This window comes from Chrysemys picta, chromosome 3 (assembly GCF_011386835.1).
Source record: "Chrysemys picta bellii isolate R12L10 chromosome 3, ASM1138683v2, whole genome shotgun sequence".
Taxonomy (NCBI): Eukaryota; Metazoa; Chordata; order Testudines; family Emydidae; genus Chrysemys; species Chrysemys picta.
In genome coordinates this window covers 91,849,160-91,874,703 of record NC_088793.1, presented here as the reverse complement: position 1 = coordinate 91,874,703, position 25,544 = coordinate 91,849,160, and the positions used below count along the sequence as shown (strand labels likewise).

The 25,544-nt window shown below is 41.6% G+C and overlaps 1 protein-coding gene across 4 annotated transcripts in view; it reads left to right on the top strand.

The window, feature by feature from the left end:
* The first annotated feature begins 385 nt into the window (after nt 1–385).
* CEP85L (centrosomal protein 85 like) overlaps nt 386–25,544 on the top strand; it is a 193,651-nt gene continuing 168,492 nt past the window's right edge. For 2 of the 4 annotated variants that reach the window (XM_042847659.2, XM_008175922.4), the window contains exon 1: nt 388–761. In XM_042847659.2, coding sequence (XP_042703593.2) covers nt 698–761 — 64 coding nt within the window. In that variant the 5' untranslated portion in view covers nt 388–697. Of the gene's footprint in view, nt 762–25,544 lie in introns of all 4 variants that reach the window. The other 2 variants (XM_008175924.4, XM_042847658.2) reach the window with 2 other exon arrangements.

The following is a 25,544-nucleotide window of genomic DNA, read 5'->3' as shown; positions in this document are numbered from 1 at the left end:
TGTCCTGTAAGGTAAATTAAATTGAATAATTTTGAGGTCTTGTAAAAAAATAAAAAGGCACCCGCTCCATGAAACGCAGATGGGATTTTAAGGCTCCCAGGCTGTAGATATGAAATCCAGGACTGGACACTGAGGAAGGGGCAGAGAGGAGATAAGGGATAGCTGAGTGGCTACAGCGGGTGTCCTATGGGGAAGAAATAGGCAGATATGTATGTGGGACGGCGGGGGGGGGGGCATAGCCCCTCCAGTCGATGATCACAGGACTCCCTCCCCTGCACCCTCCCCGCGGCCGCTGGGCTGCTCCGCCTGCTCCGCCTGCGCCCCCTCCCCCTGGGCCGGGTTATGCAAGCGGCTCAGCGCCCGAGAAGCAGCAGCATCTGCAGGGCTCCCGCCCCTGGCCCCGCCCCGCTGCCGGCCGCGCAGGAGGAGGCGGCCCCGGCATAAAGCAAGTTTTGTCCCCGCTACTGCTGCGCCCCGCGAGGAGGCGGCGAGAGCCCGACCCCTGCCCGCGCCATGGCCGCGGCTGCCCCCGGGCCGGAGCGGGGAGGCAGCGCGGCGAGAGCAGCCTAGTAACCCCCCGGCGGCAGCGCCGGCGCCTTCGCGCCGCTTGCCCGGCCGCGTCCGCCCGCTGCTGGCCGGGCCCCGCGGCGCAAGGCGGGGGAGTTCGCGGTGCTGCTGGGCTCGGGGCCCCGGCACCATGTGGGGCAGCAGGATCCTCCCTGAACTCGGGGACGGCGGCGGCTTGCGCAGCTACAAAGCCGGTAAGGAGCCCGCCCGCACATCCATCTATGCCTCCCCCTCGCCGGGACCCTTCCTCCCCCCCTGCCCCGCTCCCATCCTGGGCGGCCCCTGCCTAGCGGGAACACCGCCCTGGCCGGTGACATCTGGGCACCGCGCTGGGTTTGCAGAGAGCAACCAATACCCCCCATGCACGTCTCCTCCTCTCCCCACGCCCGGGTTTAAACAGATGGTCTCCGTCCCCCAAGTCTGGCTTTGGGGCAGACCCGGCCCCACAACCAATCGGTTCTGTAGTGCTTCAAAAGCAGCTGCAAAAAGATTGGGGGTGGAGGGGAGAATAATAGTTTTGGGGAGGTGGCACAAGGTCAGTGCAACTAATTGGTGGTGGTGCGTTTGCAGACAGGCTACTCTGTGTAGAGGGGCATTTAAGGGAGCCATTTGAGCTGAGGAAATGCAATTAGCGCGGGGCTATATTTAGGGCTGATCATAATTACTTTTAAATCTGCGACTAAAAAAAAACCCTCTCCCCACCAGATACCTCAGTTGTTTTGCTGAAAAGGGAGAGAGACAAGTTTGGGGTTGGAGGAAGAGTCCTTATTGCACATCTGTACTTCTTTTGCACATGGCAAGGAAAGATCTAGTTAATGAATCTTTAGTTAGTGAGTATAATTGAGGCAGCACTGGTACAGTGACTGGAAACATAGTGATACCTCTGGGTCAGCTGTTTTTTCGGTAGTGTAACTTTTCAGGATATATGGTACCTTGGCCAAATTCATCCCTGGTGTAATTCAATTTAAAGTGTTTTAGAATGTAAAAGGATGAGAATTAAGGGAAGGCCAATTTTCTTGAAATCAGTGGGTTTACACCAGAGAAGAAGCTGGCTCATTGTGTTTAGCTGTGTTGTATATCTCTATTTGTAATTAAATAATGCACTATGTGATCCCCTTGATTCTTCTTGCACTGATTGCTGAAATGACATTGTGTTGTATCCAGTAAAGTACCCATTTTTTATTATTAATGTGGAACAGTTTGGTCACATTGCTGGGAACACACTGTATATGGCTGTCGGGCACTTGAAAATACTATCATTCTTTTGCAACATTGGTAGTTATTTTTTATCTCTAATTAGCTGGATTTAGGGATATAAATATAAACTGCCCACAGTTGCAGGAGAACTAACTGTTATAGATTATACAAATGTAGTTTTCAAATACCTCTTTTTTGTGTCATTTGCTATTTAGTTAGCTGGAACATAGAGGTGATGAAAAAAGCTGATCTTATCTAGATAATCTGCTTTTCCTTCATTCACCCTAGAGGAAGAAGGACCTAAACAATAGATATCATTGCCAGTATGCATGGTTCTTATTTCAAATTTGGACTACAACCAACATTTTAGTCAGTTTTTTTTTTAACGTTGTTTTGGACCTTTAATTTTAATGTCACTTTCATAACTGTTTCTGGCCTGCATTTGAACTCTGAGTTTCTGCAATTGGCAAGACTTTTTCAGACTGATTAATATTTAGAATTGAATTTTTAGAGATGATTTTGTAGTGTATCGATCTCATGAATAGGACAATTCATGGGAGCAAGGGCTTTCAGGATTGGGCCCTCTGTTTACTGGCAAATAAAATAAATGGACTGACTGTAGAGAGCTTTAGACAGTTTTCTAGAAGGGGGAGCAAAATCATGCAGTTCCTTTTCAAGCAAAGTTCTCATGATTTTGCTCCCTAGTCTAGATTACTACATCATTGTCAAAGTGTAGGGATAAATTCTGCTTTCTTCTACACTGGTGTAATTTGCAAGTAATTTCATCGAAATCAGCCTACTGTGTTAGTTTTGAAATTGAGATGCATAGTTTAATTTTGGAATTGCAGCATTGTTGCAAAACATCTGTCTCTTTCGTTAAATGGTATATAAATAGTTGGCGTAGTTAAATGGCAATATTGTTTGCTTTTGAGATGACATGTTTTTGCTTGAAAATATAAGGTATTTCTAGCAACTGCCTGAATCTCCACAAATAGTCCAATGTGTGCTCACAGTAATGTGAAAGAAGATGCTGTTATTTCTTTATTGGTAGCAAGAATGATTAATCCTTGTAAAACTATATATAACATAATTTGCTAAGGGTTAGTTATTTTGTCTAGTTATCTATCCTTTTGATAGGAAAAGTTGTCATATTCTACATAAAATCAAAGGAGAAAACTGCCCGGGGCCTAAATTTTGGAATTGCTGAGTGCCTGTGGATTCCTTTGGAACTGCAGGAACTTGGCAGCTTTGAGAAAGTGGCCATAATTATTTGAAATCTGGTGGTACAAATAACAGTACTCGGGCAGTGTATAATATCAGTTGTTATGATTACTAAACTTAGGGCCAGATACAAAACCTATTCATGTTAATGGGAGTCTTTCCATTCACTTCAGTGGGCTTTGGATCAGGCCCTTACAGTCTATAAGAACACTGCAGTCTAATCCCAGGATTCAAACTCGGGCTCAATCTTAACCCCCCTTCTGTCTATACACAAATCATGCTAACCCAGGGCTCAGTCTCAGGATCCCCTGGGGGTGAAGGGTCTGAGCCTGAGTGAAGCTGGGACCCAGGGTTCAAACCCTATTGCTTTGCAATAGGGACTTGTGCTTTGGGAGTCTGCCAAAAGTATTCCACCATCTCACAGGCTGGATTACATTGTCCTTTTCCCCGGGACATCCCTTCTACATTAAATTGATATACTTGGAGGACTGGCCAACTGTTCTTTTTTGGTCCCGAAAAGAGTGGTTTGAGGAAGTAATAATCGTTGCTACGTTCACTGGGAGGTCGGTATATTCTGCAGCTGAACATTGTGCCCCAGTGTGGTCTCTCAGCAGTCACACCAAACTCCTTTACACTCAACTCAATAATAGTGTGCACATAGTGTCAGTGATGCTCAAACTGGCTCCAGTTGACTGGCTCCCAGTCCTATGACATCCAGCCTCCACAGATTAGAAGAGCTGTACAGACATCTCGCTTTCTTAACCATGTCAATGCAAACGTGAGGATCCTGCTGCAGAACCTGCCCCTCTCCCCCCAGTTACATATCTCTCTTGGACCAAGTGATCGGTATAAATTTTTATATCTTTTTGTCTGTTGCACATTGGTGCAGTAGAGTTGAAGACTGCAACATTATTGACCAGCTATTGCATTTTGATTGGTTGACACACAATAGGTCTTCACATTAAATTGATCAGAATAGTTTATCCGTGAAAACATAACACTTTGTTAGAAGCATATTCTACATACGTGGAAAAAATATTTTTTAGTAAAGTACGTTGATGGCTAATAATATCCCCTTTTTCTCATGAAAAATCTCATGGTCTACTTAAAAAAAAAATTAGATACAGAGTGTGGAAACTTATCACTATTTATTTATATAACTGGATCATGAGATATTTTTTTCTGTGAAAGATATAAATTCATTTTAATCTTCTTAAAACACAGTGGGCCAGATCAGTTCCTGGAGTGTACACCAAGGAGTAATTTGGCCCTGTATGTATTAAATGTTCAGGTATAGCATAGATAAAAGTTATTCTGTTTTCTTTCATATTTATTTTCTGGAACCAGTAAAGTAATTGTCTTTATAGGTAAACTGCAGTGATACACAAATACCCAGAATGCTTTGGAAAATGTTGAAAGTCTAGCTGTCTTTGAAGTCTTCACTCACATCCTGTTTTGTTTCCAAATTGTTTTCATTCTGCAGTTTAAGGGAATTTCACATTCTGCAATGAAAGTAGACATTAGCTTGTGCACAAATCTGTAAACAAATTTATGTGCCTCTCTATATCCAAGGATTAAATGGTAAACATTTACACCATGGCAAATAGTGCTGCCAAGCTAAAATCAATCTAAGCTCTGTTAACACTTGTCTATTGTTTGAAAATCTAATAATATATTTTAGAATTTGAGTAGGTCACTTTCAGACCTCTTTGCAAACATTATTACTCATAAAAACCTCGTGAGTTAGATAAGTAATTTCTCTTTATTTTACAGAGGGGTAAACTGAGATGCAAGAGTTTAGTAGTTTGCTGAAGACCACACAGGGAGTTCTGAAAACTGACTCTCAGCCCAAGCTCTGTCCTCTAGACTATTGTTTGAATTGCACAGGCAATTAATGACACACCTCAGGCTGTGAAAATGTTCATCTGCATCAACACTATCCACCAGACAATCATTCACTTAGACTGTGTGTGTGTTCAGTATGATATAAATGGATGCAGGGATTTAGACAACTGCCTAATGATTTATTTGTAGTATGTTTATTACCTTAAATAAATGGGACCATCTGTATTCATACTGTATTTCAGTAACCAAAACTGGACTATTGCGGCCATGGGGCTCTGTATCTGAGGAAGGTTTGGCCACATGCTCAACAAACTTGAAATAAGGAAGCTCCTAAGGGTGTGATTTAACATCATATAGAAACAACTTCCTGAGTCTTGTGACTTGTAATACATTAGGAATGTGATTAGTTCATATTCACAAACCCCTGAGGCTGCCTTGTTTCTCTTACACATACTAGCTTATGTATATGGTTTAAGTAAGAGTTAGACCGCCTACTTAGTGATGTCATAATTAAAATTGTGATAAGGTTGCAACTCATTGTGAGCTCCTGGTGTTATAACTTTCTGAACACAACTGCCTAGTGGCACTAATGAAACTTAGGTGCTTAGTTTGTACCGAAAAGAGAGAAGTACTTGGGAGAACTTAACTTAGTTCTTTTTGGGGCTGGGGGGGCTGGGGTGGGGGAAAAGTTCCAGTAATTTCATTTCTGTAACAAGTTTTGCTCGTCGGGAATTCAGGTTCAGCTACTGAGGATGTGATGGTTCTCTAAGCCTGCAAGGAGGCAGGCTTATCTTTGCGTGCTGGGCAATAAATGGTGAGTTAATGTCACCCTATAGAGTGGGCATCGTATACATATTTATGCCGGACACATAAAAATCAGGTCGCTGTAGTACAGAATGAGTGATTATCGGCGTTCACAAACTCAGTATGACAATTATGGGAATGGACATTGAGGCGATCTCTTTACTCTCCCTCAGTAATAATGAAGTAAACTGAGATGCCTTGTGGGAATGGTAGTTACTGTTAACTCCTTACGTCTCTCCTCAAAGCTATAGCTTTTCAAAACATTAATTTTAAAGCTGTATATATTCAAGAGAATTTGTACTACAAAACACTGTTTTAAGAGGTTGAGTGCAAAGAACTGGTGGTTCTAGAAAATGCAAAAGTATAAGAGCTGTCATATTGTTACTCAGTGGTGTTTAAGGAAGGCTGCAATCTTTTTTCAATTGTATACTCGCGCTCAAAACTCCTGATCTGACAATGGATTACATTTTTTTGTAATCCTATATATTTTTACAAAATACCTATAAGATACTCTGCTCAGAAGCATTGGATTAAGTTATAATAAAGTGAAGTCGTCTCACAATACAAATCAGAACTATATATAAATGGTTTGCTCTGGGCGGCTATGTCTACAGTAAGAAAAATCTGTATGTATATGTTTAAACAGGTGTTTATTAACTCATGTTAACTACTAACGTGTTAAAATCATGGAATAGACTAGGCAAACTGTAGTTTTAACAGCTGTTAGCCGGTGAAAACAAACTCCTAACTGGTAGTTTAGGATTTACATCAACCAGCTAGTACATGTTAAAGCTGCACTTACCTTGTCTGTATTAGGATATTAACATTTAACGTGAGTAAGCTAGTGTGTTAAAAGTCCACTTTTTTTTTTTTTTTTTTTTAAATAGTATGGATAAAGCTTATGTGTCTGCCAAACATAGTGATAACCCATCTTGATAGAAAGCACAAGTGAAAAAGATTTGTAAATTTAATGGTTCTGGAAGGACTTGATGTTGTAGGAACAAATGGTTGTGCTGCCATTGTTGGAAGCAGAGTATGTATGTTGTGGATAGGTTATTATAGGAAGAGGAATAGTTCTACACTTGTCTCCAGTATCAACTGTTCTGCCTTCCACATTCTTTAGAAGCCTGTCTCTGCCTTGCAACCTGCTTGAGGCTTAACAGTGGAGGAGTTAAAACCACTTGTTAATTCTTATGGTGGCCCACTTTGTACAGCTGTAGTTAAGAAGAATTTTTTTGCATTCTGCCCTTTGTTGTAAAGTGTTCGGTGACACACAACTGTGCTGTGAACTGAAAGTTTACACTAAAAACGTACACATGCCGTGGCGGGGGAGAGAGGGCAAGACCCCCTCCTTCCCAGTCCCAGCGGGGGAATCTCCCCTGCCACAGCAACCACAGAGCTGAAGCTGGGAAAGAGGGCCATCTCTCCCCAGTAGCTGCAGCCCTGGAGCTGGGGAAAGTCGCCTCTTTTTCTCTGGCCGCCGCAGCCCTACACGTCCCAAATTCACCCCACCTCCTCTTCTGACCCTGCTGCCCCCTCCCACCTACCGGCTATTCTCCCCAAGGTCACCACCTCACCTTACATGTGCGTCTTCTCCAGGGTCCAGGCACACAATTAGTGGAGCCATGCCTGCGCGGCTCGACTAATTGGGTGGGTGGCCCTTCATTCTCTTGTATGTGGCCACCCAGGCACGCACTTCAGCAGGAACTATCTGCGGGCCACCTGAATGGAGCTCATCCACGGACCACAGTTTAAGAACCTCTGATAAGTTATTAAAAAATATGCAGAACCTAATCTTGAGGGGTGTAGAGGCCCCTTACTTCCCTGTAGGGGAGATTTTTGCTGGCCTGGCTAATTTGAGGATGGTCAGACTGGCACAGGCGGAGCTATAAAGCATTTGCTCAGCCACTTAATCACTGGAATCTATAAAGGCTCAGAAGTAGGGTTTGAAGAATTCATGCAAATATACTTAGAGCTGTGACCAACCGTGTATGGGTCCTGGCCATTTGCTCTGCTGCACCTGACAATTAATTATCCTGCAGAGCTGCCTGTGGAAGATTAGGTAGAAGGATCTAAAGGATTTGGGATCCAAGTTAGCATTCTCCAAAATAGCTGGTTGTCTGTCAGCTGGCTCTGCTGCCAGAATATTCAGCATCCTACTGATTTTCCAGCGTTTGTCAATTGAGAAGCCCCCAGAGGCATGACCTGGGAGGTGCTGTCTCTTCCTGATGTCATTCCCCTGTGGCCTTTGCAGCCATGTGGCAAGTATGTGGACAGTGTAGAAAGTGCAATAGTGCATACGCTACATGTCTTCCCCTGGGAAGAATTTCCCTCTTTGAGGTACACTAGTCCCTCAAGTTTCACCTGGTGCAAAAACTCCTGCAGCAGGAGGGAGGATGAATTAAATCTTAAAACTACATAAGTCTTTCCAATAGCCTCTTCACACCGATTTGGTTCACCACTACAGTCCATCTGATGACTTCAGGAAGTAGATATTCAGCTGCAGACTCCCACACGGAGGTCAAGGAGAATAAGGAGAGAGGAACAGTAGGAAGAAGGATCATGATGTTAACTCCAGGGAGTAGAGCAGCTTCAATGGCACTGGCAGATTGGAATTGGTCCAGAATGATATTGTATGAATGGGGATTAAAGTGATAAGGGAAGACTGCTTTTACAAACCCTTAACTGAGAAAAAGCAGGCTAAAGAGTGAGTGGCACTAGTGTCCTGGTCAAGAGAGAGTTTTATTTTTTTAAGAAGGGGCTGTACAGCAGGTAGTAGAGAGCTGGAAAGTTACCAGAGAAGAAGAGTGGATGGTGGTGTTAATCACTCTCTCTTCTGCAGCTGTCCATGTAATCCCAAAACCTTGTGTATCTGAAAACTAGCCAGCCATGGAATGGCTGAGCACATGCTCCCCTTCTGCACATTTAGTGACGGAGGCCATGACACTTCCAAATCCAAATTCATTTATAATGCATGGAAGCTCGTGGATAGGCTTATAAATAAGCATTTTGTTCAATACTTTTGACAGTTCTTATATGATAGGATTTTTGTTACATACATTATTTTTGCTTATTGGAACAAACATAATTTTCATCTTTTTAATTCATCAAAAAGTCTTAACATGCAGTATCCAAGCAAGAATCATTCCTCAGTGACTCAGAAACCTTGTCTGAGATTTTTATCATCCGTTATCCAGTTTTTGGTGTCTGGTTTACTCTTTTTATGATGTGGCATGTCCAGATGGCGTTGGAAGTGGCAACTTTTTCAAATATGTTTCAGGGTAAATTGGGCATCTTTTTCAAGACTAATTTTCTTCAAAAATGGCGGCTCTTCTTGGTTTCTTGCTCTGCAACAAAATTATCCATACGTATGAACAATCCTGATCCTTAGGAGACTTGTTTTATAGTTGAGAATTAATGCAAAAGAGACTTAACTTTATACAGAATTCTGTGACTCGTATTAATCAAAGGATGGAAGCGTTTGTGGGTAGAAGCTCAAAGGGATGGTGACCTAGCTAGACATCGCACAGGGTGGTAATATTTACCACTTTTATTTTGAAAAAAAATCTCTCTAGCAAAAGTGATAAAGAAAATAGGGCTAACATTTGTACTCTTATATTCATGATGTTCTGTATCTTCATGCGCAGCTCCTTTTGATGTAAATAGAACAAGGGCTTGGTATGGTCATTGTACCAGAAGAATCATAATTAAATTATTTAGAAGATTTTACTGTATGTAAAGCCATTAAATAGTTGAGACAGAAGAGGAAAAGAAGTAGCTGTTGGTAACCTGGAGAGTACCCTGGGTGGCGTAAGGTGGGGCTAAGGGGAATATTTGCCATCAAAAGTAAGCAAGCCCTTTGACGCTGTTATTCAAAGGAAAACTGAATGTTTATCCTGGCTCCATGGGGGCTTCCAGGATGCTGGCATGCAGTGGATTTGGAGTGGAATTGTTGAGTCCCAGGTCCTGTCTTGACAAACAAAGTGTGTGTGTGTGTGTGTGTGTGTGTGTGTGTTTAAATCATCTTAGTTGAACACAATTGGAATGCCCAGTTAAGGTGCTGTTAACGTGTTTTGGAGCTGTGTTAGCTGGCTGTGTTGTAGCCTAGTTTTCCCCTATTGAACAGGGCTGTTCAATCCTGCTAAGCTAATGGGTTTATTTTTTAAATCACTTTTTTGCCTGTCAGGACTTGTCCCCAGAGAATTCTTCAGTTATTGGGTTGGAGTGGGAGTCCTGAAATGATTCTGTTCCTACTCTGTAGCTTGGGAGCATTTCTTCATGCATGTCCCTTTTTACCCTTTGAAATTCCCTAGTGGCTTTCTCACTTACTCTGGCTAAGTGCTGGGGAAAGGATTTCATTCCAAATGCACTGTAGCAAATGTAAAGGAAATTGGTGTTTTGTTAAAATTGTGGGGTGAAATCCTGGCCCCATTCAAGTCAATCTGAAAGCTCCAAGTGACTTGAATGGGGCAAGGATTTTGTCCCTTGCACTCAGATATAGAAGTGTTGAGTCCCACTTTTAGATCCTATCTATGATGAGAGGTACTGGAGCTTCCTCTTGAACAGTCGTGGGCCTGAGACTTTTAGACACTGGCTATGGTAGATCTTTAAGTGGATCCCTCTTTGCGAATTGTGCATATCACAGCTAGTTGAAAAATGTGGAAATTCTTTCATGTTTCAATAGAAATACTAGATTTTTGAAAATTATTGACCAATTGTAATACGCCTCCCTACATCCCATTTTTTACATGGCTGTTCTTTACAGTCAAGGTTATTTATATACCTTTGCTTATAATGAAGAAGAGGGGTGTCTTTATTCTGTTTTTCCCCAAATCCAGTGCACCAGGGTAGCAAGAGTTCTTCTGTGATTCACTCTGTTAGCAAGTGTGAGAACCTTCTATAAAACTACTGAAGTTTTGTTGACTGACTTGTAGTAGACGTGACTATTAACTCCACCCTGTATATAGGGAGGTGGGACTGGATCTTTAAAGAGAAGGAATTAGCGTGCTAGGACAGAGGAGGTTCTGGAGGGAAACCCTAGGAATGGCCAGGCTACAAGAGGACACTTGGGCACAGGTTTATGTTGTGGTGGTGTCTTTGAGTTAGCAATAAAGCCAATCCCTGGGAAAGGGCTAAATTTGGACACTGACTTGGGGGTCTGAGTGGTCTTCTGATGGTGGGGAAGGGATTCAGCTGTTCATGTACAATATGTCTTGTTTGACTTCAACAATTGGCTGCATACACAGTGTAGGAAGTGTACACAAGTACAGTGTAAAACAATGGATAAAAGATTTTTATTATTAATGCTATGAAAAGAGAAGTAAAGCAATTTTTAACTGATAGGCTCCCTGAATTTAAAAGGGAGACTCCCTGTCTGCAGTAATCAGATTGAATTGAGAGCAAAAGTGGAACAGGGGGGTAAAGAGTACATTGAATATGAAGACAAGGAAGCGAGCCAGCATAGCAGGCATGAGGTAATTTACGGAGACGTTTGTGCCAAATCTAAAATAAAAAACATCTGTAGTCTACGTTTCTGAATTTTGCTGTGTGCTAATAGGCTGTATCTGGAAGAAAGAAAGGAACTCATATAAATATTATTAGCAAGTGAGGTAAAATCTTGGCTCTACTAAAGTAAATGGCAAAATTCTCATGGACTTCAGTGGGGCCAGGATTTTACCAGTGATTGATAGGTTGATAGTAAAACTTTATAGTTAAGTAAGTGTGTGTGTGTTTGATGTATATATTCATAGATTATAAGGCCAGAAGGGACACTGATCATCTGGTCTGTCATTCTGCATAACACTGGCTATAGGACTTCCCTTAATTAATTCCTGTTTGAAGTAAAGCATATCTTTTTTGAAAAGCATCTCGTCTTGATTTAAAAAATTTCCATATAAGGTAAATCTACCGCAACCTTAGTAAGCAGTTTCAGTGGTGATTAACCCTCAGTGGAGAAACTAATAAGTAAATAAAATTGTAAAATATTGCACCTTATTTCAAGGGCTGTGTGCGTAAATATATTTAAAAAAAAAAAAAAGAAAGACTTGGTTGTAAGCTAGAATGTGACATCTCACAAATTGAATCAAATGCCTTCATATAATCTTTGCCTGTCTTTTGTTCTGTTTGTCTGTGCTAGTGCCTTTAGATTGATCTAATCTCTGCCAAAAAGGGTTTGAAAACTTGTCACTGACCTAGTATTGTACAGTGGCTTATGCATTTACAGAGCCATATAAATGATGACTCTGTCTTGGATGCTATTTTAAGATCAAAGTCAAACTGTTGTATTTTGTATTATTCCTCCCTTCTCCCCAGAGGGTTTTTCTCTTCTCTGGAAATACTAATAACTTAAAATCTTCATAATTTGTGCGAGTTCATAATTTGATGTTCCATGTTATAACAAAGAGAGTTATACATTTGGAAATGGCTTCTGGGGGTATGTAAAGAATAGTGTACCTATAGCCATCTGTATGCAGTATGGCTTAATTGCATTAAAGGGTTCTAGAGACAATATAACACGAGAGCTAAGTTTTAAGTAGATCATTCATGTCACCAAATCACAGAAGAAATTACATGAATTTATAGTAATTCTGGGTTATAATATTAAATATAATTAGTCTAAAATACTGTTCTAGTTGAGTTGTGATTTAAAGCTGCAAGTCAGGGAGTTCAGTTAGATAAGACTTCATGCTGTTTCACTCTCTACTTTCCTGGGTTTCTCACTCTCCTCTACTTTGTCATTCTTCCCTCCCTTCTCACATCATTCTTCTCTCAATTCACTTGCTTGCATTATGGGAAGGTCTCCTATTACGTGATCAGAAAACTGGGAAGTAGAATCGGTTAATATGTGAATGTTTATTTTACCGATGAGTTACACAAGATGCAGGTATGGGCCTTTTTCATACAGAGGACAGCATGTTATCGGTCTACATGGGTAAAATTGCTAGTTTCCCTACAAAGTTTTTCCAATAGTAAAAGGGGTTTATAAAGAGAGCTGTCTTTTCTCTATCTACAGCTCTGTAAGCTCCATGCTAAAATAAATAAAAATTATCCTCCCTTTTGTCTCAATAGTCTTCCCTTTCCCATTCCTCTATTTTTCTGTTTTTTTCCCCCTCCCTTCATCTTATTTACTATTTATCCATTTTCTCTCCTTCTTATTTATGGTCATCTTTTAGAGCAGGGGTGGGCAAACTACAGCCTGCGGGCCGGATCTGGCCCATCAAGGTTTTGGATCCGGCCCTTGGGATTGCCTCTCCCGTGGCGTCGTGGGCCCCGCGCCACTCCCGGAAGCGGCTGGCACCCCGTCCCTGGGGCCGTTGCCTGCAGGCACTGCCCCCCCGCAGCTCCCATTGGCTGGGAATGGGGAACTGTGGCCAATGGGAGCTTCGGGGGAGGTACCCGCAGGCGAGGGCAGCGTGGAGCCCTTTGGCGCCCCCCCCATCCCAGGGGCTGCAGGGACATGGTGCCAGCTGCTTCCGGGAGTGGCATGGGGCCAGGGCAGGCAGGGAACTGTAGGAAACTGCAGAAAAACCTGAGAGTCTCTGGATAAAGTTGAGAAGTATGAGCAACAAGGGTGATGTCGTGGTTGGAGTCTGCTATAGACCACCAGACCAGGGGGATGAGGTGGACGAGGCTTTCTTCTGGCAACTAGCAGAAGTTGCTAGATCGCATGCCCTGGTTCTCATGGGAGACTTTAATCACCCTGATATCTGCTGGGAGAGCAATACAGCAGTGCACAGACAATCCAGGAAGTTTTTGGAAAGCGTAGGGGACAATTTCCTGGTTCAAGTGCTGGAGGAACCAACTAGGGGCAGAGCTTTTCTTGACCTGCTGCTCACAAACAGGGAAGAATTAGTAGGGGAAGCAAAAGTGGATGGGAACCTGGGAGGCAGTGACCATGAGATGGTCGAGTTCAGGATCCTGACACAAGGAAGAAAGGAGAGCAGCAGACAGAATACGGACCCTGGACTTCAGAAAAGCAGACTTTGACTCCCTCAGGGAACAGATGGGCAGGATCCCCTGGGAGAATAACATGAAGGGCAAAGGGGTCCAGGAGAGCTGGCTGTATTTTAAAGAATCCTTATTGCATGGATTCACGAAGGGGAAGTTGTGCCTGACTAAACTAATTGCCTTCTATGATGAGATAACTGGCTCTGTGGATGAGGGGAAAGCAGTGGATGTGTTATTCCTTGACTTTAGCAAAGCTTTTGATACGGTCTCCCACAGTATTCTTGCCGCCAAGTTAAAGAAGTATGGGCTGGATGAATGGACTGTAAGGTGGATAGAAAGCTGGCTAGATCGTCGGGCTCAACGGGTAGTGATCAATGGCTCCATGTCTAGTTGGCAGCCGGTTTCAAGCGGAGTGCCCCAAGGGTCGGTCCTGGGGCCGGTTTTGTTTAATATCTTTATTAATGATCTGGAGGATGGTGTGGACTGCACTCTCAGCAAGTTTGCAGATGACACTAAACTAGGAGGCGTGGTAGATACACTAGAGGGTAGGGATTGGATACAGAGGGACCTAGACAAATTAGAGGATTGGGCCAAAAAAAACCTGATGAGGTTCAACAAGGACAAGTGCAGAGTCCTGCACTTAGGACGGAAGCATTCCATGCACTGCTACAGACTAGGGACCGAATGGCTAGGTAGCAGTTCTGCAGAAAAGGACCTAGGGGTCACAGTGGACGAGAAGCTGGATATGAGTCAACAGTGTGCTCTTGTTGCCAAGAAGGCTAACGGCATTTTGGGCTGTATAAGTAGGGGCATTGCCAGCAGATCGAGGAACGTGATCGTTCCCCTTTATTCGACATTGGTGAGGCCTCATCTGGAATACTGTGTCCAGTTTTGGGCCCACACTACAAGAAGGATGTGGAAAAATTGGAAAGAGTCCAGGGGAGGGCAACAAAAATGATTAGGGGTCTGGAGCACATGACTTATGAGGAGAGGCTGAGGGAACTGGGATTGTTTAGTCTCCAGAAGAGAAGAATGAGAGGGGATTTGATAGCAGCCTTCAACTACCTGAAGGGGGGTTCCAAAGAGGATGGAGCTCGGCTGTTCTCAGTGGTGCAGATGACAGAACAAGGAGCAATGGTCTCAAGTTGCAGTGGGGGAGGTCCATGTTGGATATTAGGAAAAACTATTTCACTAGGAGGGTGGTGAAACACTGGAATGGGTTACCTAGGGAGGTGGTGGAGTCTCCTTCCTTGGAGGTTTTTAAGGCCCGGCTTGACAAAGCCCTGGCTGGGATGATTTAGTTGGGAATTGGTCCTGCTTTGAGCAGGGGGTTGGACTAGATGACCTCTTGAGGTCCCTTCCAACCCTGATATTCTATGATTCTATGACAGAGAAACTGTTCAGTAGCATCTCATGAACCTGGCCTTTCTCCTCTAGTGTCCCATCTCCAGCCATGGCCATCCCTGATCTTTCAGAGGAAGGAGATTAAAAAAAAAATTAGTTCCTAATTGAAGAACTGCAGAAGCCTTGTTAAATAAAATAAATGTGTTGAAATAACACAAGATGAAAATGTAGTTACCATTGCTGAATGTTTATTGCTTGAAGCCTGCCCTAATGCCTTTTCCAGAGTGCATGAACATAGGGACTTTGCCATGCATTGCTGGTCACCTGACATGCGTAAATCACACCTCCCATGCTTCCTGATCATTTGTCCATCATAAGCATAGAAAAACCTTCGGAAGCAGACAGAATACAGCAGCCAAAGTAACACTGTGGCTCAGTAGTGCTTTATTAATGATGCTAACCACAGAGGTAATCTAAGTAATCCATGTGACTTTTAGTCAATTTCCCTCTTGCCCGATGGTGACTTAATGTAGAAGAATTCTGTTTAGCTCTTCATATATAAATCTATAATGCTTGTCTGCTGCTAATGGTGCAAAGATCAATAGTGTGTGTGTGAGAGAGAGAGAATCGTAAAAGGGGGGAACAAAAACTGTAAAGAAAAGTAAGACAGAAAATGCAGTGAAAAGGAGGGACTAAATTGTCCCTTCCACACACAAAGCTTCAGGAGGGGACTTTGCAGAGATTTCATAGACTCTTTCTTTGCAAAGATTTCCCCATATCTCCCTGTTGCTGGCAGTGAGATGAGAAGTCACTCCCTAACCTGGAGTATGACCAGAGATCCAGGGGAGGTCAGGGCCATCTGCATGTAGACCCTGTACTTCCATAGCAACTTCAGATCCTAGCAGGCTCTCCCTTCCCCCAGTTTTCTCTTTTAGGAGCTGAATGACGGTGGGCTCCTCCTTGTATATGGTGGCCATCAGGGACATCCTTGGAAAGGCTATTACAGCCTAGAGCTGTGCTAGCTTCTGCAGAGTGGGTGGGGATGACGGTGGCTTCGAGTACATCTCCTACCCCCTGAAGTGGACCCTGGACTGTCCAAGGATGGAATAGTGTTGCAGAGGCCTCTAAGTCTACCCTTCTGCATGGGCGAGGGGAAATCTGTGCATAGAGGACCTCTCCATGCATAGCATAAGGGAGGGGGCATGATTTGGCCAAGGATCTTATTAAAACTGTCAACAAAATGTTCCTCCACTCCTCTCTGTTTTGTGTACACTTCTGATTAGAGATGTGGTTTCTCAGAAAAAAAATCTTGTGTTCATTCCTTTTAAAGCCATTATAGAATGTGCATGGGATGGTGTAAATCAATTGTCTCTCTTGTGAATGTGAGAGACCTCATGGGTACAAAGTCATAAAAGTCAGAGTTTTCATTAATTGAAGTAATAGCTTATTTCACTGCTCTGATTTCTACAGCTGTTGCATATCAATACATGTTTGTGCGCTCTGTGTGATTGGTGCTGTACAACACATTAAAAGACACAGTCCTTGCATGAAGAAGCTTATAACCAAATTCCTTTATCCTGCAAGATGATCAGCACTTTCAAATTCAGTTGAGATCTATAGGAATTGAGGACTCTTATCAACCTGCAGGGTTTGATTCTATTATGGCTAATACATCTATCCTTTTTGTTATTTTACAAGGTCATATTTTGGTATGTTTAAGACATTTTGGGCCTGATTGTGCTGAAGTTAATGGAAGTTTTGCCACTCATTGCATTGTGAGTTTGACCAGGTCTATAAATCATAATAGGTGGCTGTTAATGAGTTATAAGAAAACAATTTACGGAATGGAGGGTTTCTGGTGCCATAGTAAACCACAAGAGCTTCTCTCTTGCGGTGTGGGATCCCACCGGAATCCTGAGATGGATTGTTTATAAAATTGCATTAATATACTATATGGATCTGCCATTGCTTCTCAGCAAATTGGGATTTAGTGTTGTGCAGAAATGTACCTTGTTTCCATAGTTGGAAGTGAAGTAGTGCTTCCCTAATAATTTTCAACCCCGTTTAATTTGAGAGGAGTAGAAGAATAAACAATATTTTATCAGTTTTGAGGCAAATTGTAAGTTGCTTGGAACACAGTTTTACTGATATGCTAACTTTTTTTGGCTTTAGAATAATATTCATCTGTTGATCTATGAAGAATAGTGTTTTTACAGACATTTCTCACACCTGAAAAGTTATGCATACCTGTTCTGAAGTATACATAGAAGGACACAAGTCTTATTGTATTTCTTTTTGTATATTTTCTTAACTTGCACATGTAATCTGTTAATTTCTATGACCGCTCTTGTTGAATGAGCTCTACTTCTGCACATCTCCTTAGGAACAAGATAAGAACTTCTCTGCTGAAATCCTGTCACCTTAGAAGACATGTAGGAGGGGAGCTCCCAGCCTGCAGACTATACATATATGTAGGAGGGGCTTCTCCACGGTTGCTGACCATCTAAGGCCTGTAGGCTAGGAGATACCTGCCAGTACCTTTCTGAAGGCGTGCAGAAAGGGAGCTTATTTCCTGCTTGCCTTGTCTGAAGTGGAGTTCTTAACCTTCAGTCCTCAGAAATTGTGCATGTTGGAAGCTCTGCTATTACGAACGTTTTAAACTGCACAGGCCAGTTTTAGTCCAGTATTGGCTGCTTGATGGTATTGATAGTATTGTCAGCAAAAACTGGAAACAGCAACTCTGTACATATAACATAAATATTATGGTGAAAAAGTGGACATTCCCAAACAAATCTTACTTAAAGAAAAGTTGTTTGAATGCTGATTCCACTACCTCGTTGTGCGAGAACCAAAGAAGCAGCAATCTTTTCTAAAACAAACAAAAATCCACATGCAAATAGTTTCTAGAACCTGAAACATCAGTAAAGCTGGAAATGAGTAGTTAAGATATTTAGCTAATCTCACATTGCCGTCCCAACTTGGTCACTTGCGCTCCAAACCAGCTGCATCATCCATCCAGGCTTCATTTTATATGGTTTCTCTTTCTATGGAGGAGCAGAAAGATTTGTAACAAATTCTACTGCATAGTGTTTTTTGGATAGACAATGAGCATAGAAAGAACCTGCTCCCAGGACATTCAGTCTATTTTTAACAGCAGCAGAAAACCCTCTACATGGAAATGCTGTACAGCCAAATGCAAGCAGTTCTCCTGGTGTCAGCAGCACCGCTTACCTTCCGAGACATTGAGAAATCCCATTCATCCTGGAATATCTTCTTTCAGACAGACCCAAAGTCTTCAATCAGTTCTGTAAGATACTCTTGGCAGCTATTGATGGGTTCCATCTCCCTGTTGAGGGCTGCTCAGTCTTTACCCATCCCATGACTATGAAGCTCTGGAAGGACATCATGAGGAGATGCCCTCCAGTTTCTAAACTGATCCGTATCTGAAACTTGTCCCCTCGGCACTCCTGAGGCTATTGTTTGGCTTCCTGTTCCCACCTACACCTCTCTCGGAAGGTGGCCTTCCTTAAGGTTATGACTTACCTAGGAGGATAGGCAGGTTGGGGCAAACCCTCTAGATGCAGGCTTTCCTAGAGACAAAGTCTCTTTGAGACTGCATCCCGAATTAATCCCTAAGGTGCCTTCTGAACTTCACTGTAACCGGACTGTTCGCTTCCCAGTGTTCTGCCCAAGGCCCCAGCTTAACACTGAAGAAATCAAATTTGATTCTCTGGATGTACGCAGGGCCTTGGCCTTCTGTTTGTGCCAGACAAGACCCTTTACGAAGTCTCTGAGATTATTTGTCACTATCGCTGAAAGAATGAAGGGAGAAGCTATATCTTTGAGCAGCTACTTGGGGTTCTTTACACACCTTCGCCAAGCATTATGCTCCGGTTCAAACTTCAGCTTCAGACGCTTCCTTCGGCTCAGGTATCCTCTGCTGTGTAGTACAGAGTGCTTCCTCGCACCCTCCTCCTCCTCAATGAGAACTGCTTGGGAGTCACCCAAGGAATGAAGAAGAAAGGAAGGTTGTGTACCTTTCCTAGTAACTGGAATTCTTCAAGATATGTAGTGCCTGTGGATGTTCATGATCCTCCTTCCTTCCCCTTTGCTTGGGTCCTCTTTGGATTCATGGTAGAGTAGGGACTGGAGATGTGATTGACAGTTGGTCTGCACTGCCCCTTGTGCCCTCTATTGGGAGAAGGAGGAGGCACAGATCAATGGATGCTGCTCTTGAAGCGTTTCTGGTTCCGGGCTCACGGAGCACATGTGCACCCACAGTGAATACCCATAAGGATCACAAATCTTGAATTCCAATTGCCATATGGTAAGTAATCTTCCTTTCTTTGTAACCATTCATTGTTCCTCCATAGGAGTATTCAAATGGAAAGTCACTCCAGCTATTGTATTTACAGTCCAATTTATAAAGCAAATGAATTTTTAAAGAAAGACTGACTATGACAGTGATTAGGTATGGTCATGTTTAATTTCAACATAGCAAGATTCCTTAAACTGACAAAGAATGTTAAAAGTAATGTTGGCTGTCCATGCTGACTCATTTCTGGTCGCAATTTTGAAATTGCTGTGTCAAAAGCAGTGTCAAGGACAGAAAATCTGGTATTCTGTAGTTACAATATAATTTACCAATTTCAATATCTTACCAATTTCATAACAAGGGTGGAAGACTTTAGCTGTTGCTTATAGTTTAGCATCTAAGTTCATTTAACTCCTTTATTGTTCTTAGTGTAAAAGCACCTTTTTATCAAACTCACTAAACTGGGATTCTAAAACCCTTCTTGTGAAGGTTATTCTGTTATATAAATGCATAAATTTATGCACAATTATATTAAAATCTACACCTGCTGCTAAAATAAAGGGCTGATGCAGCCCAAAAGCTAGCTAGCTGGCTAGCTATCTGTCACCGGTATCTGAACACTCTCTCTATGTGACATTTTCTGTAGAAATGTCAAATTTTATACAAAAAAACTCAATGAATGTTGAGATAATCTGTCTCAATAAATATTAGTCCACTTCTGGCTCTGCATACACTTTTATATTTTAAAATTATTTTTATATTCTATATAAACACTCATGGTGGTAAGACAACATCTTATCTTTCATTTATTTTAACTGTCCAGCCTTAAAGAGCAATAATTAACAGCTCTTGATAAACTAAGCCTATTCCAGACATATTCTGGGAGTGTTTGTTTATTTTGCTCATTGGAAGGAATTGCTGTCTAATCTGACCATAATTCTAATATTTTTGGAACAGATTTTTAGAACACTTATTTGTAAATCAGATCATCTTCACAAGAGATAAAACTGGTCAAACTGTAAAATATTGCATTAATTTCTAACTGGTGTGATACTTGCTGGCGTTGTGTGTGTCTCACTCTCCTCCCCCAATTAGGCAAGTTTGGCATTCTATGCTGATTGGCTGGTTTAAGATAAGAACAGCAGGGTAAGACAGGTGCATTGGCAGAGCAGTGTGGGGAAGCTTGCATATCATCTGCCCATGTTAAGCTTGGCTCAGTTACATTGGTCACTCACTTTTACATATATCACAAATTCACAAAGTAGTGTTGAAGAAGAGTTGGGGGATATGAGAAAGTGTATGTGGTGATTGTCATGCAATTTTCTTTTAAATACTCCAAGCTAATGAATTTTAAATAATGAACTGAATTAATTCAGCCTGCAAGGTGTGGGTGGGGTGAGTGATTTTGCTTTCTGTTTTTTGCTTTCTTAACTGCCTTAGTTTGAAGTGTAAAAAGCCCCAATTCTAAAGTTTTACAATTTAACTTTCAGTTCTTGAGACAAATTTTTTCTAGGGACTCAATTAAATAAAGTAGAGTGTCTTATTGCATTCTGCTTTTTTTTTTTTTTTTTTTTTTTTTTTTTTTTGAACAATTTATGCCAATGGAGTAAATTAAATATGAAAAGCTACCACATATGTACAATAGTTACTCGGCATAATGGTTTTCATCTGCAAAATGCACTAATGGGACTGTAAGATAAAATAAGAATTTTCATTTTTTCATGGCTAAGGTCCTTTTGTTTTCAGTTTTTACTGATTTTTACCAAAAAATTAAAGCCTGAGTTTTACAAAAACTGTTGTTTTGGTTTATATTGATTTTTCTTTTTTTATCTCCCCCCGCCCCCCAATTTTGGATCACTCAAATACATTAGTGACCATAATATAATTAAATTTAAACATCCCTGTGGTGGGGAAAACACCACAGCAGCCCACCATGGTAGCATTTAATTTCAGAAAGGGGGACTACACAAAAATGAGGAGGTTAGTGAAACAGAAATTAAAAGGTACAGTGCCAAAAGTGAAATCCCTGGAAGCTTCATGGAATCTTTTTAAAGATTCCATAATAGAGGCTCAACTTACTATGTTTTTTTTAATTTGGGGTATACATTTAAGAAAACCAAAAAAGTGCTACTGTAACAAAGTAAAAGAAGCAGTCAGAGCCAAAAAGGCATTCTTTTAAAAGTGGAAGCTAAATCCTAATAGAAAAGAGCATAAACTCTGGCATGTGAAGTGTAAAGATATAATTAGGAAGGCCAAAAAAGAATTTGAAGAACAGCTAGCCAAAGACTCAAAAGATAATAGCAAAAAATTCTTTATGTATGCAGAAAGCAGAAGCCTGCTAAACAACCAGTGGGGCCACTAGACAATCGAGATGCTAAAGGAGTACTCTTAGGGTAGGTCTACACTTACCCGGTAGTTCGGCGGCGAGCGATCGAACTTCTGGGTTCGACTTATCGCGTCTTGTCTGGACGCGATAAGTCGAACCCGGAAGTGCTCGCCGTCGACTGCGGTACTCCAGCTAGACGAGAGGAGTACCGCGGAGTCGACGGGGAAGCCTGCCTGCCGCGTGTGGACCGAGGTAAGTTCGAACTAAGGTACTTCGAACTTCAGCTACGTTATTCACGTAGCTGAAGTTGCGTACCTTAGTTCGAATTAGGGGGTTAGTGTAGACCTGGGCAAAGACAATAAGGCCACTGCGGAGAAACTAAATGAATTCTTTGCATTGGTCTTCATGGCTGAGGTTGTGAGGGAGATTCCCAAACCTGACCCTTTCTTTTTAAGTGACATATCTGAGGAACTGTCACATATTGAGGTGTCATTAGAAAAGGTTTTGGAACAAATTGATTAAATTTAAACAGTAATATGTCACCAGGACCAGATGGTATTCACCCAAGAGTTTTGAAAGAACTCAAATGTGAAATTGCAGAGCTACTAACTGTGGTTTGTAACCTGTCATTTAAATCAGCTTCTGTACCAAATGACTGGAGGATAGCTAATGTGGCACCAATTTTTAAAAAGGGACCCAGAGGTGATCCTGGCAGTTACAGGCTGGTAAGCCTGACTTCAGTACTGGGCAAACTGGTTGAAATTATAGTAAAGAACAGAATTGTCAGACACATAGATGAACATAATTTGTTGGAGAAGAGTCAACATGGTTTTTGACAATGCATGATTTCCCTTCACAATCTACTAGAATTCTTTGAGGGGGGTCAACAGGCATGTGGACAAGGGAGTTCCAGTGGATATAGTGTACTTAGATTTTCCAAAAGCCTTTGACAGGGTCCCTCACCAAAGGCTCTTAAGCAAAGTAAGCTGTCATGGGATAAGAGGGAAGGTTCTCTCATGGATTGGTAACTGGTTAAAAGATAGGGAATAAATGGTCAGTTATCAGAATGGAGAGAGGTAAGTAGTGGTGTCCCCCAGGGGTCTGTACTGGGACCACTATTATTCAACATATTCATAAATGATCTGGAAAAAGGGGTAAACAGTGAGGTAGCAGAATTTGCAGATGATACAAAACTACTCAAGATAGTGAAGTCCAAAGCAGACTGTGAAGAGTTACAAAGGGGTCTCTCAAAACTGGGTGACTGTACAACAAAATGACAGATGAAATTCAGTGTTGATAAATGCCAAGTAATGCACATTGGAAAACAATCCCAACTACACATATAAAACGATGGGGTCTAAATTAGTTGTTACCACTCGAGAGAGATCTTGGAGTCATTGTGGATAGTTCTCTGAAAACATCCACTCAATGTGCAGCGGCAGTCAAAAATGCTAAAAGAATGTCAGGAATCATTAAGAAAGGGATAGATAGTAACACAGAAAATGTCAGAATGCCTCTATATAAATCCATGGTAGGCCCACATTTTGAATACTGCATGCAGATGTGGTCGCCCCATGTCAAAAAAGATATATTGGAATTGGAAAAGGTTCAGAAAAGGGCAACAAAAATAATCAGGAGTACGGACAGTTTCCGTATGAGGAGAGATTAATAAGATTGGGACTTTTCAGCTTGGAAAAGAGACGATGAAGCAGTAAAATGATAGAGGGCTATGAAATCATGACCGGTGTGGAGAACATAAATAAGGAAGTGTTATTTACTCCTTCTTATAACACAAGAACTAGGGGTCACCAGGTGAAATTAATGGGCAGTAGGTTTAAAACAAACAAAAGGAAGTATTTCTTTACACAATGCACAATCAATCTGTGGAACTCTTTGCCAGAAGATGTTGTGAAGACCAAGACTTTAATAGCGTTCAAAAAAGAACTAGATAAATTCATAAAGGATAAGTCCATCAATGGCTATTAGCCAGGATGGGCAAGGATGGTGTCCCTAGCCTCTGTTTGCCATAAGCTAGGAATGGGCGATGGGATTGATCACTTGATTACCTGTTCTGTTCATTCCCTCTGGGGCACCTGGCATTGGCCACTGTTGGAAGACAGGATACTGGGCTAGATGGACCTTTGGTCTGACCCAGTATGGCTGTTCTTATGAAAATACTGATTAAGAAAATCCAATCCATTACCTTAGGTAGCTGTGTTTGTTAATAATCGGTTAGTCTAAATGTAAATGCAAGGATGTCTGTGAAAGCAAGACAATAGTAGAAAATGTATATACCCACACACTTGCGTGCATATATGTACGTTTTGTTAATGTACAGTTCATGCAATAAACTACATCATTAAACTTTTTTACTTTCAGTACACTTACATTTTCTATTTATTGCTTTTTTTCTGTCATCCTGTCCCCCTCTATCAACCCCAATATTTACCCAGAAAACAGGGGGTGATCATTTTTTGCACCGATTTTCATCCATTTAAAAATTTTGAAATGGAAACGTTGATAAATTCCCAGATAATGTAAACAAAAATGTAGGGCCTTGTTTATGGCCCATCTAAAAGCTTAGACACCTGGAATTACATCATTTAGATGTGCTGCATTCTTTGGTGGCGAGACTGTACCTGGCCCCTGCCATGGTATGTAAAGAAAAAAGAAACTTTCTTCCCTCCATCTTGTGTTTCCCGCAAGTAGGCAACTGCAATTGCAATCACTGGGCATGTCCAGAGCAGGAAATTAGGTGGTGGTGTTAGTAGTGGTTTTAAAATGTGAACACATTTAAAAACATCATCATCTTTCTAATCTAGATGACCTTTGAATGTAAAGATTGCTTCTTGTATAAGCTTTGCAGTGGGCATAAAGGTTGTGTGTACTTAGTTTATGACTGGGATTTTTCCTCAGTGCATATGTTTTTGTGTGTTAAAGGCTGCAATATCGACAAGAAACTTTGTATTACTTTTTTGGTATTTGTATCTCTTTTCTGTACTTCTCCTTTATTAAAAGAGGAAATAAAATGCAAATCTTTAACAGGATGTTAATTATCTCTCAAGCTAAGTAAGTCAAAGACATTACTGACTGACGTCTGCCTTAGGCCAACTTTCTTCTTTTGCTTGGAATAGTCATGAGCGGCAAGAGATATGGGCAGTGTAGTGAATTGCTGTAAATGAGGCTGAAGGAAGGATATAATAGTAATTCTCCCAATCACTGCAGTGAGGATGTTTTGTGGCTGGCTGGGGGACAGGATATGTAGTGGTTTGGGCGGCAGAAGTGTTTGAGTGAGTTTGGGGGGAAAGACCGAAAATGTAAAGGAAGAGGGTACTAGAACACTATGGAGAAAGAGAGGGAAATGACAGACTCTGACAATAACATAGGAAAAAGATACACAATTATCTTTTATTAAGATGGAAAAATGGGAGGTAACCAGGAAGGGACAGGCAGTGTAACAAAAACAAGAGAGAGATGTTAAGTTACAATTCTGAAAATTGTATTAAATAGTTGACAGTATTACAATTAACTACTGTATCCAGGAAATGGTATCCAGGTGTCATATTCATAAAATCACTAATTCTCAACCACGGGTACGCAAACCCCTAGGGGTACACAGAGGTCTTCCAGGGGGTGCATCAACTTATCTTGATATTTGCCTTGTTTTATAACAGCTACATAAAAAGCACTAGCGAAGTCAGTACAAACTAAAATTTCATGCAGACGACTTGTTTATACTGCTCTATATACTATACACTGAAATGTAAGTACTGTACAATATTTATATTCCAGTTGATTTATTTTATAATTATATGGCCAAAATGAGACCGTAAGCAATTTTTTCAGTAATAGTGTACTGTGACACTTGCTTACAAAATCAGACATAAAAATATACAAGTAGTTTGGGGGGTGGTACGCAAAACAAATCAGATTACTGAAAGGGGTGCAGTAGTCTGGAAGGTTGAGAGCCATGCCTTA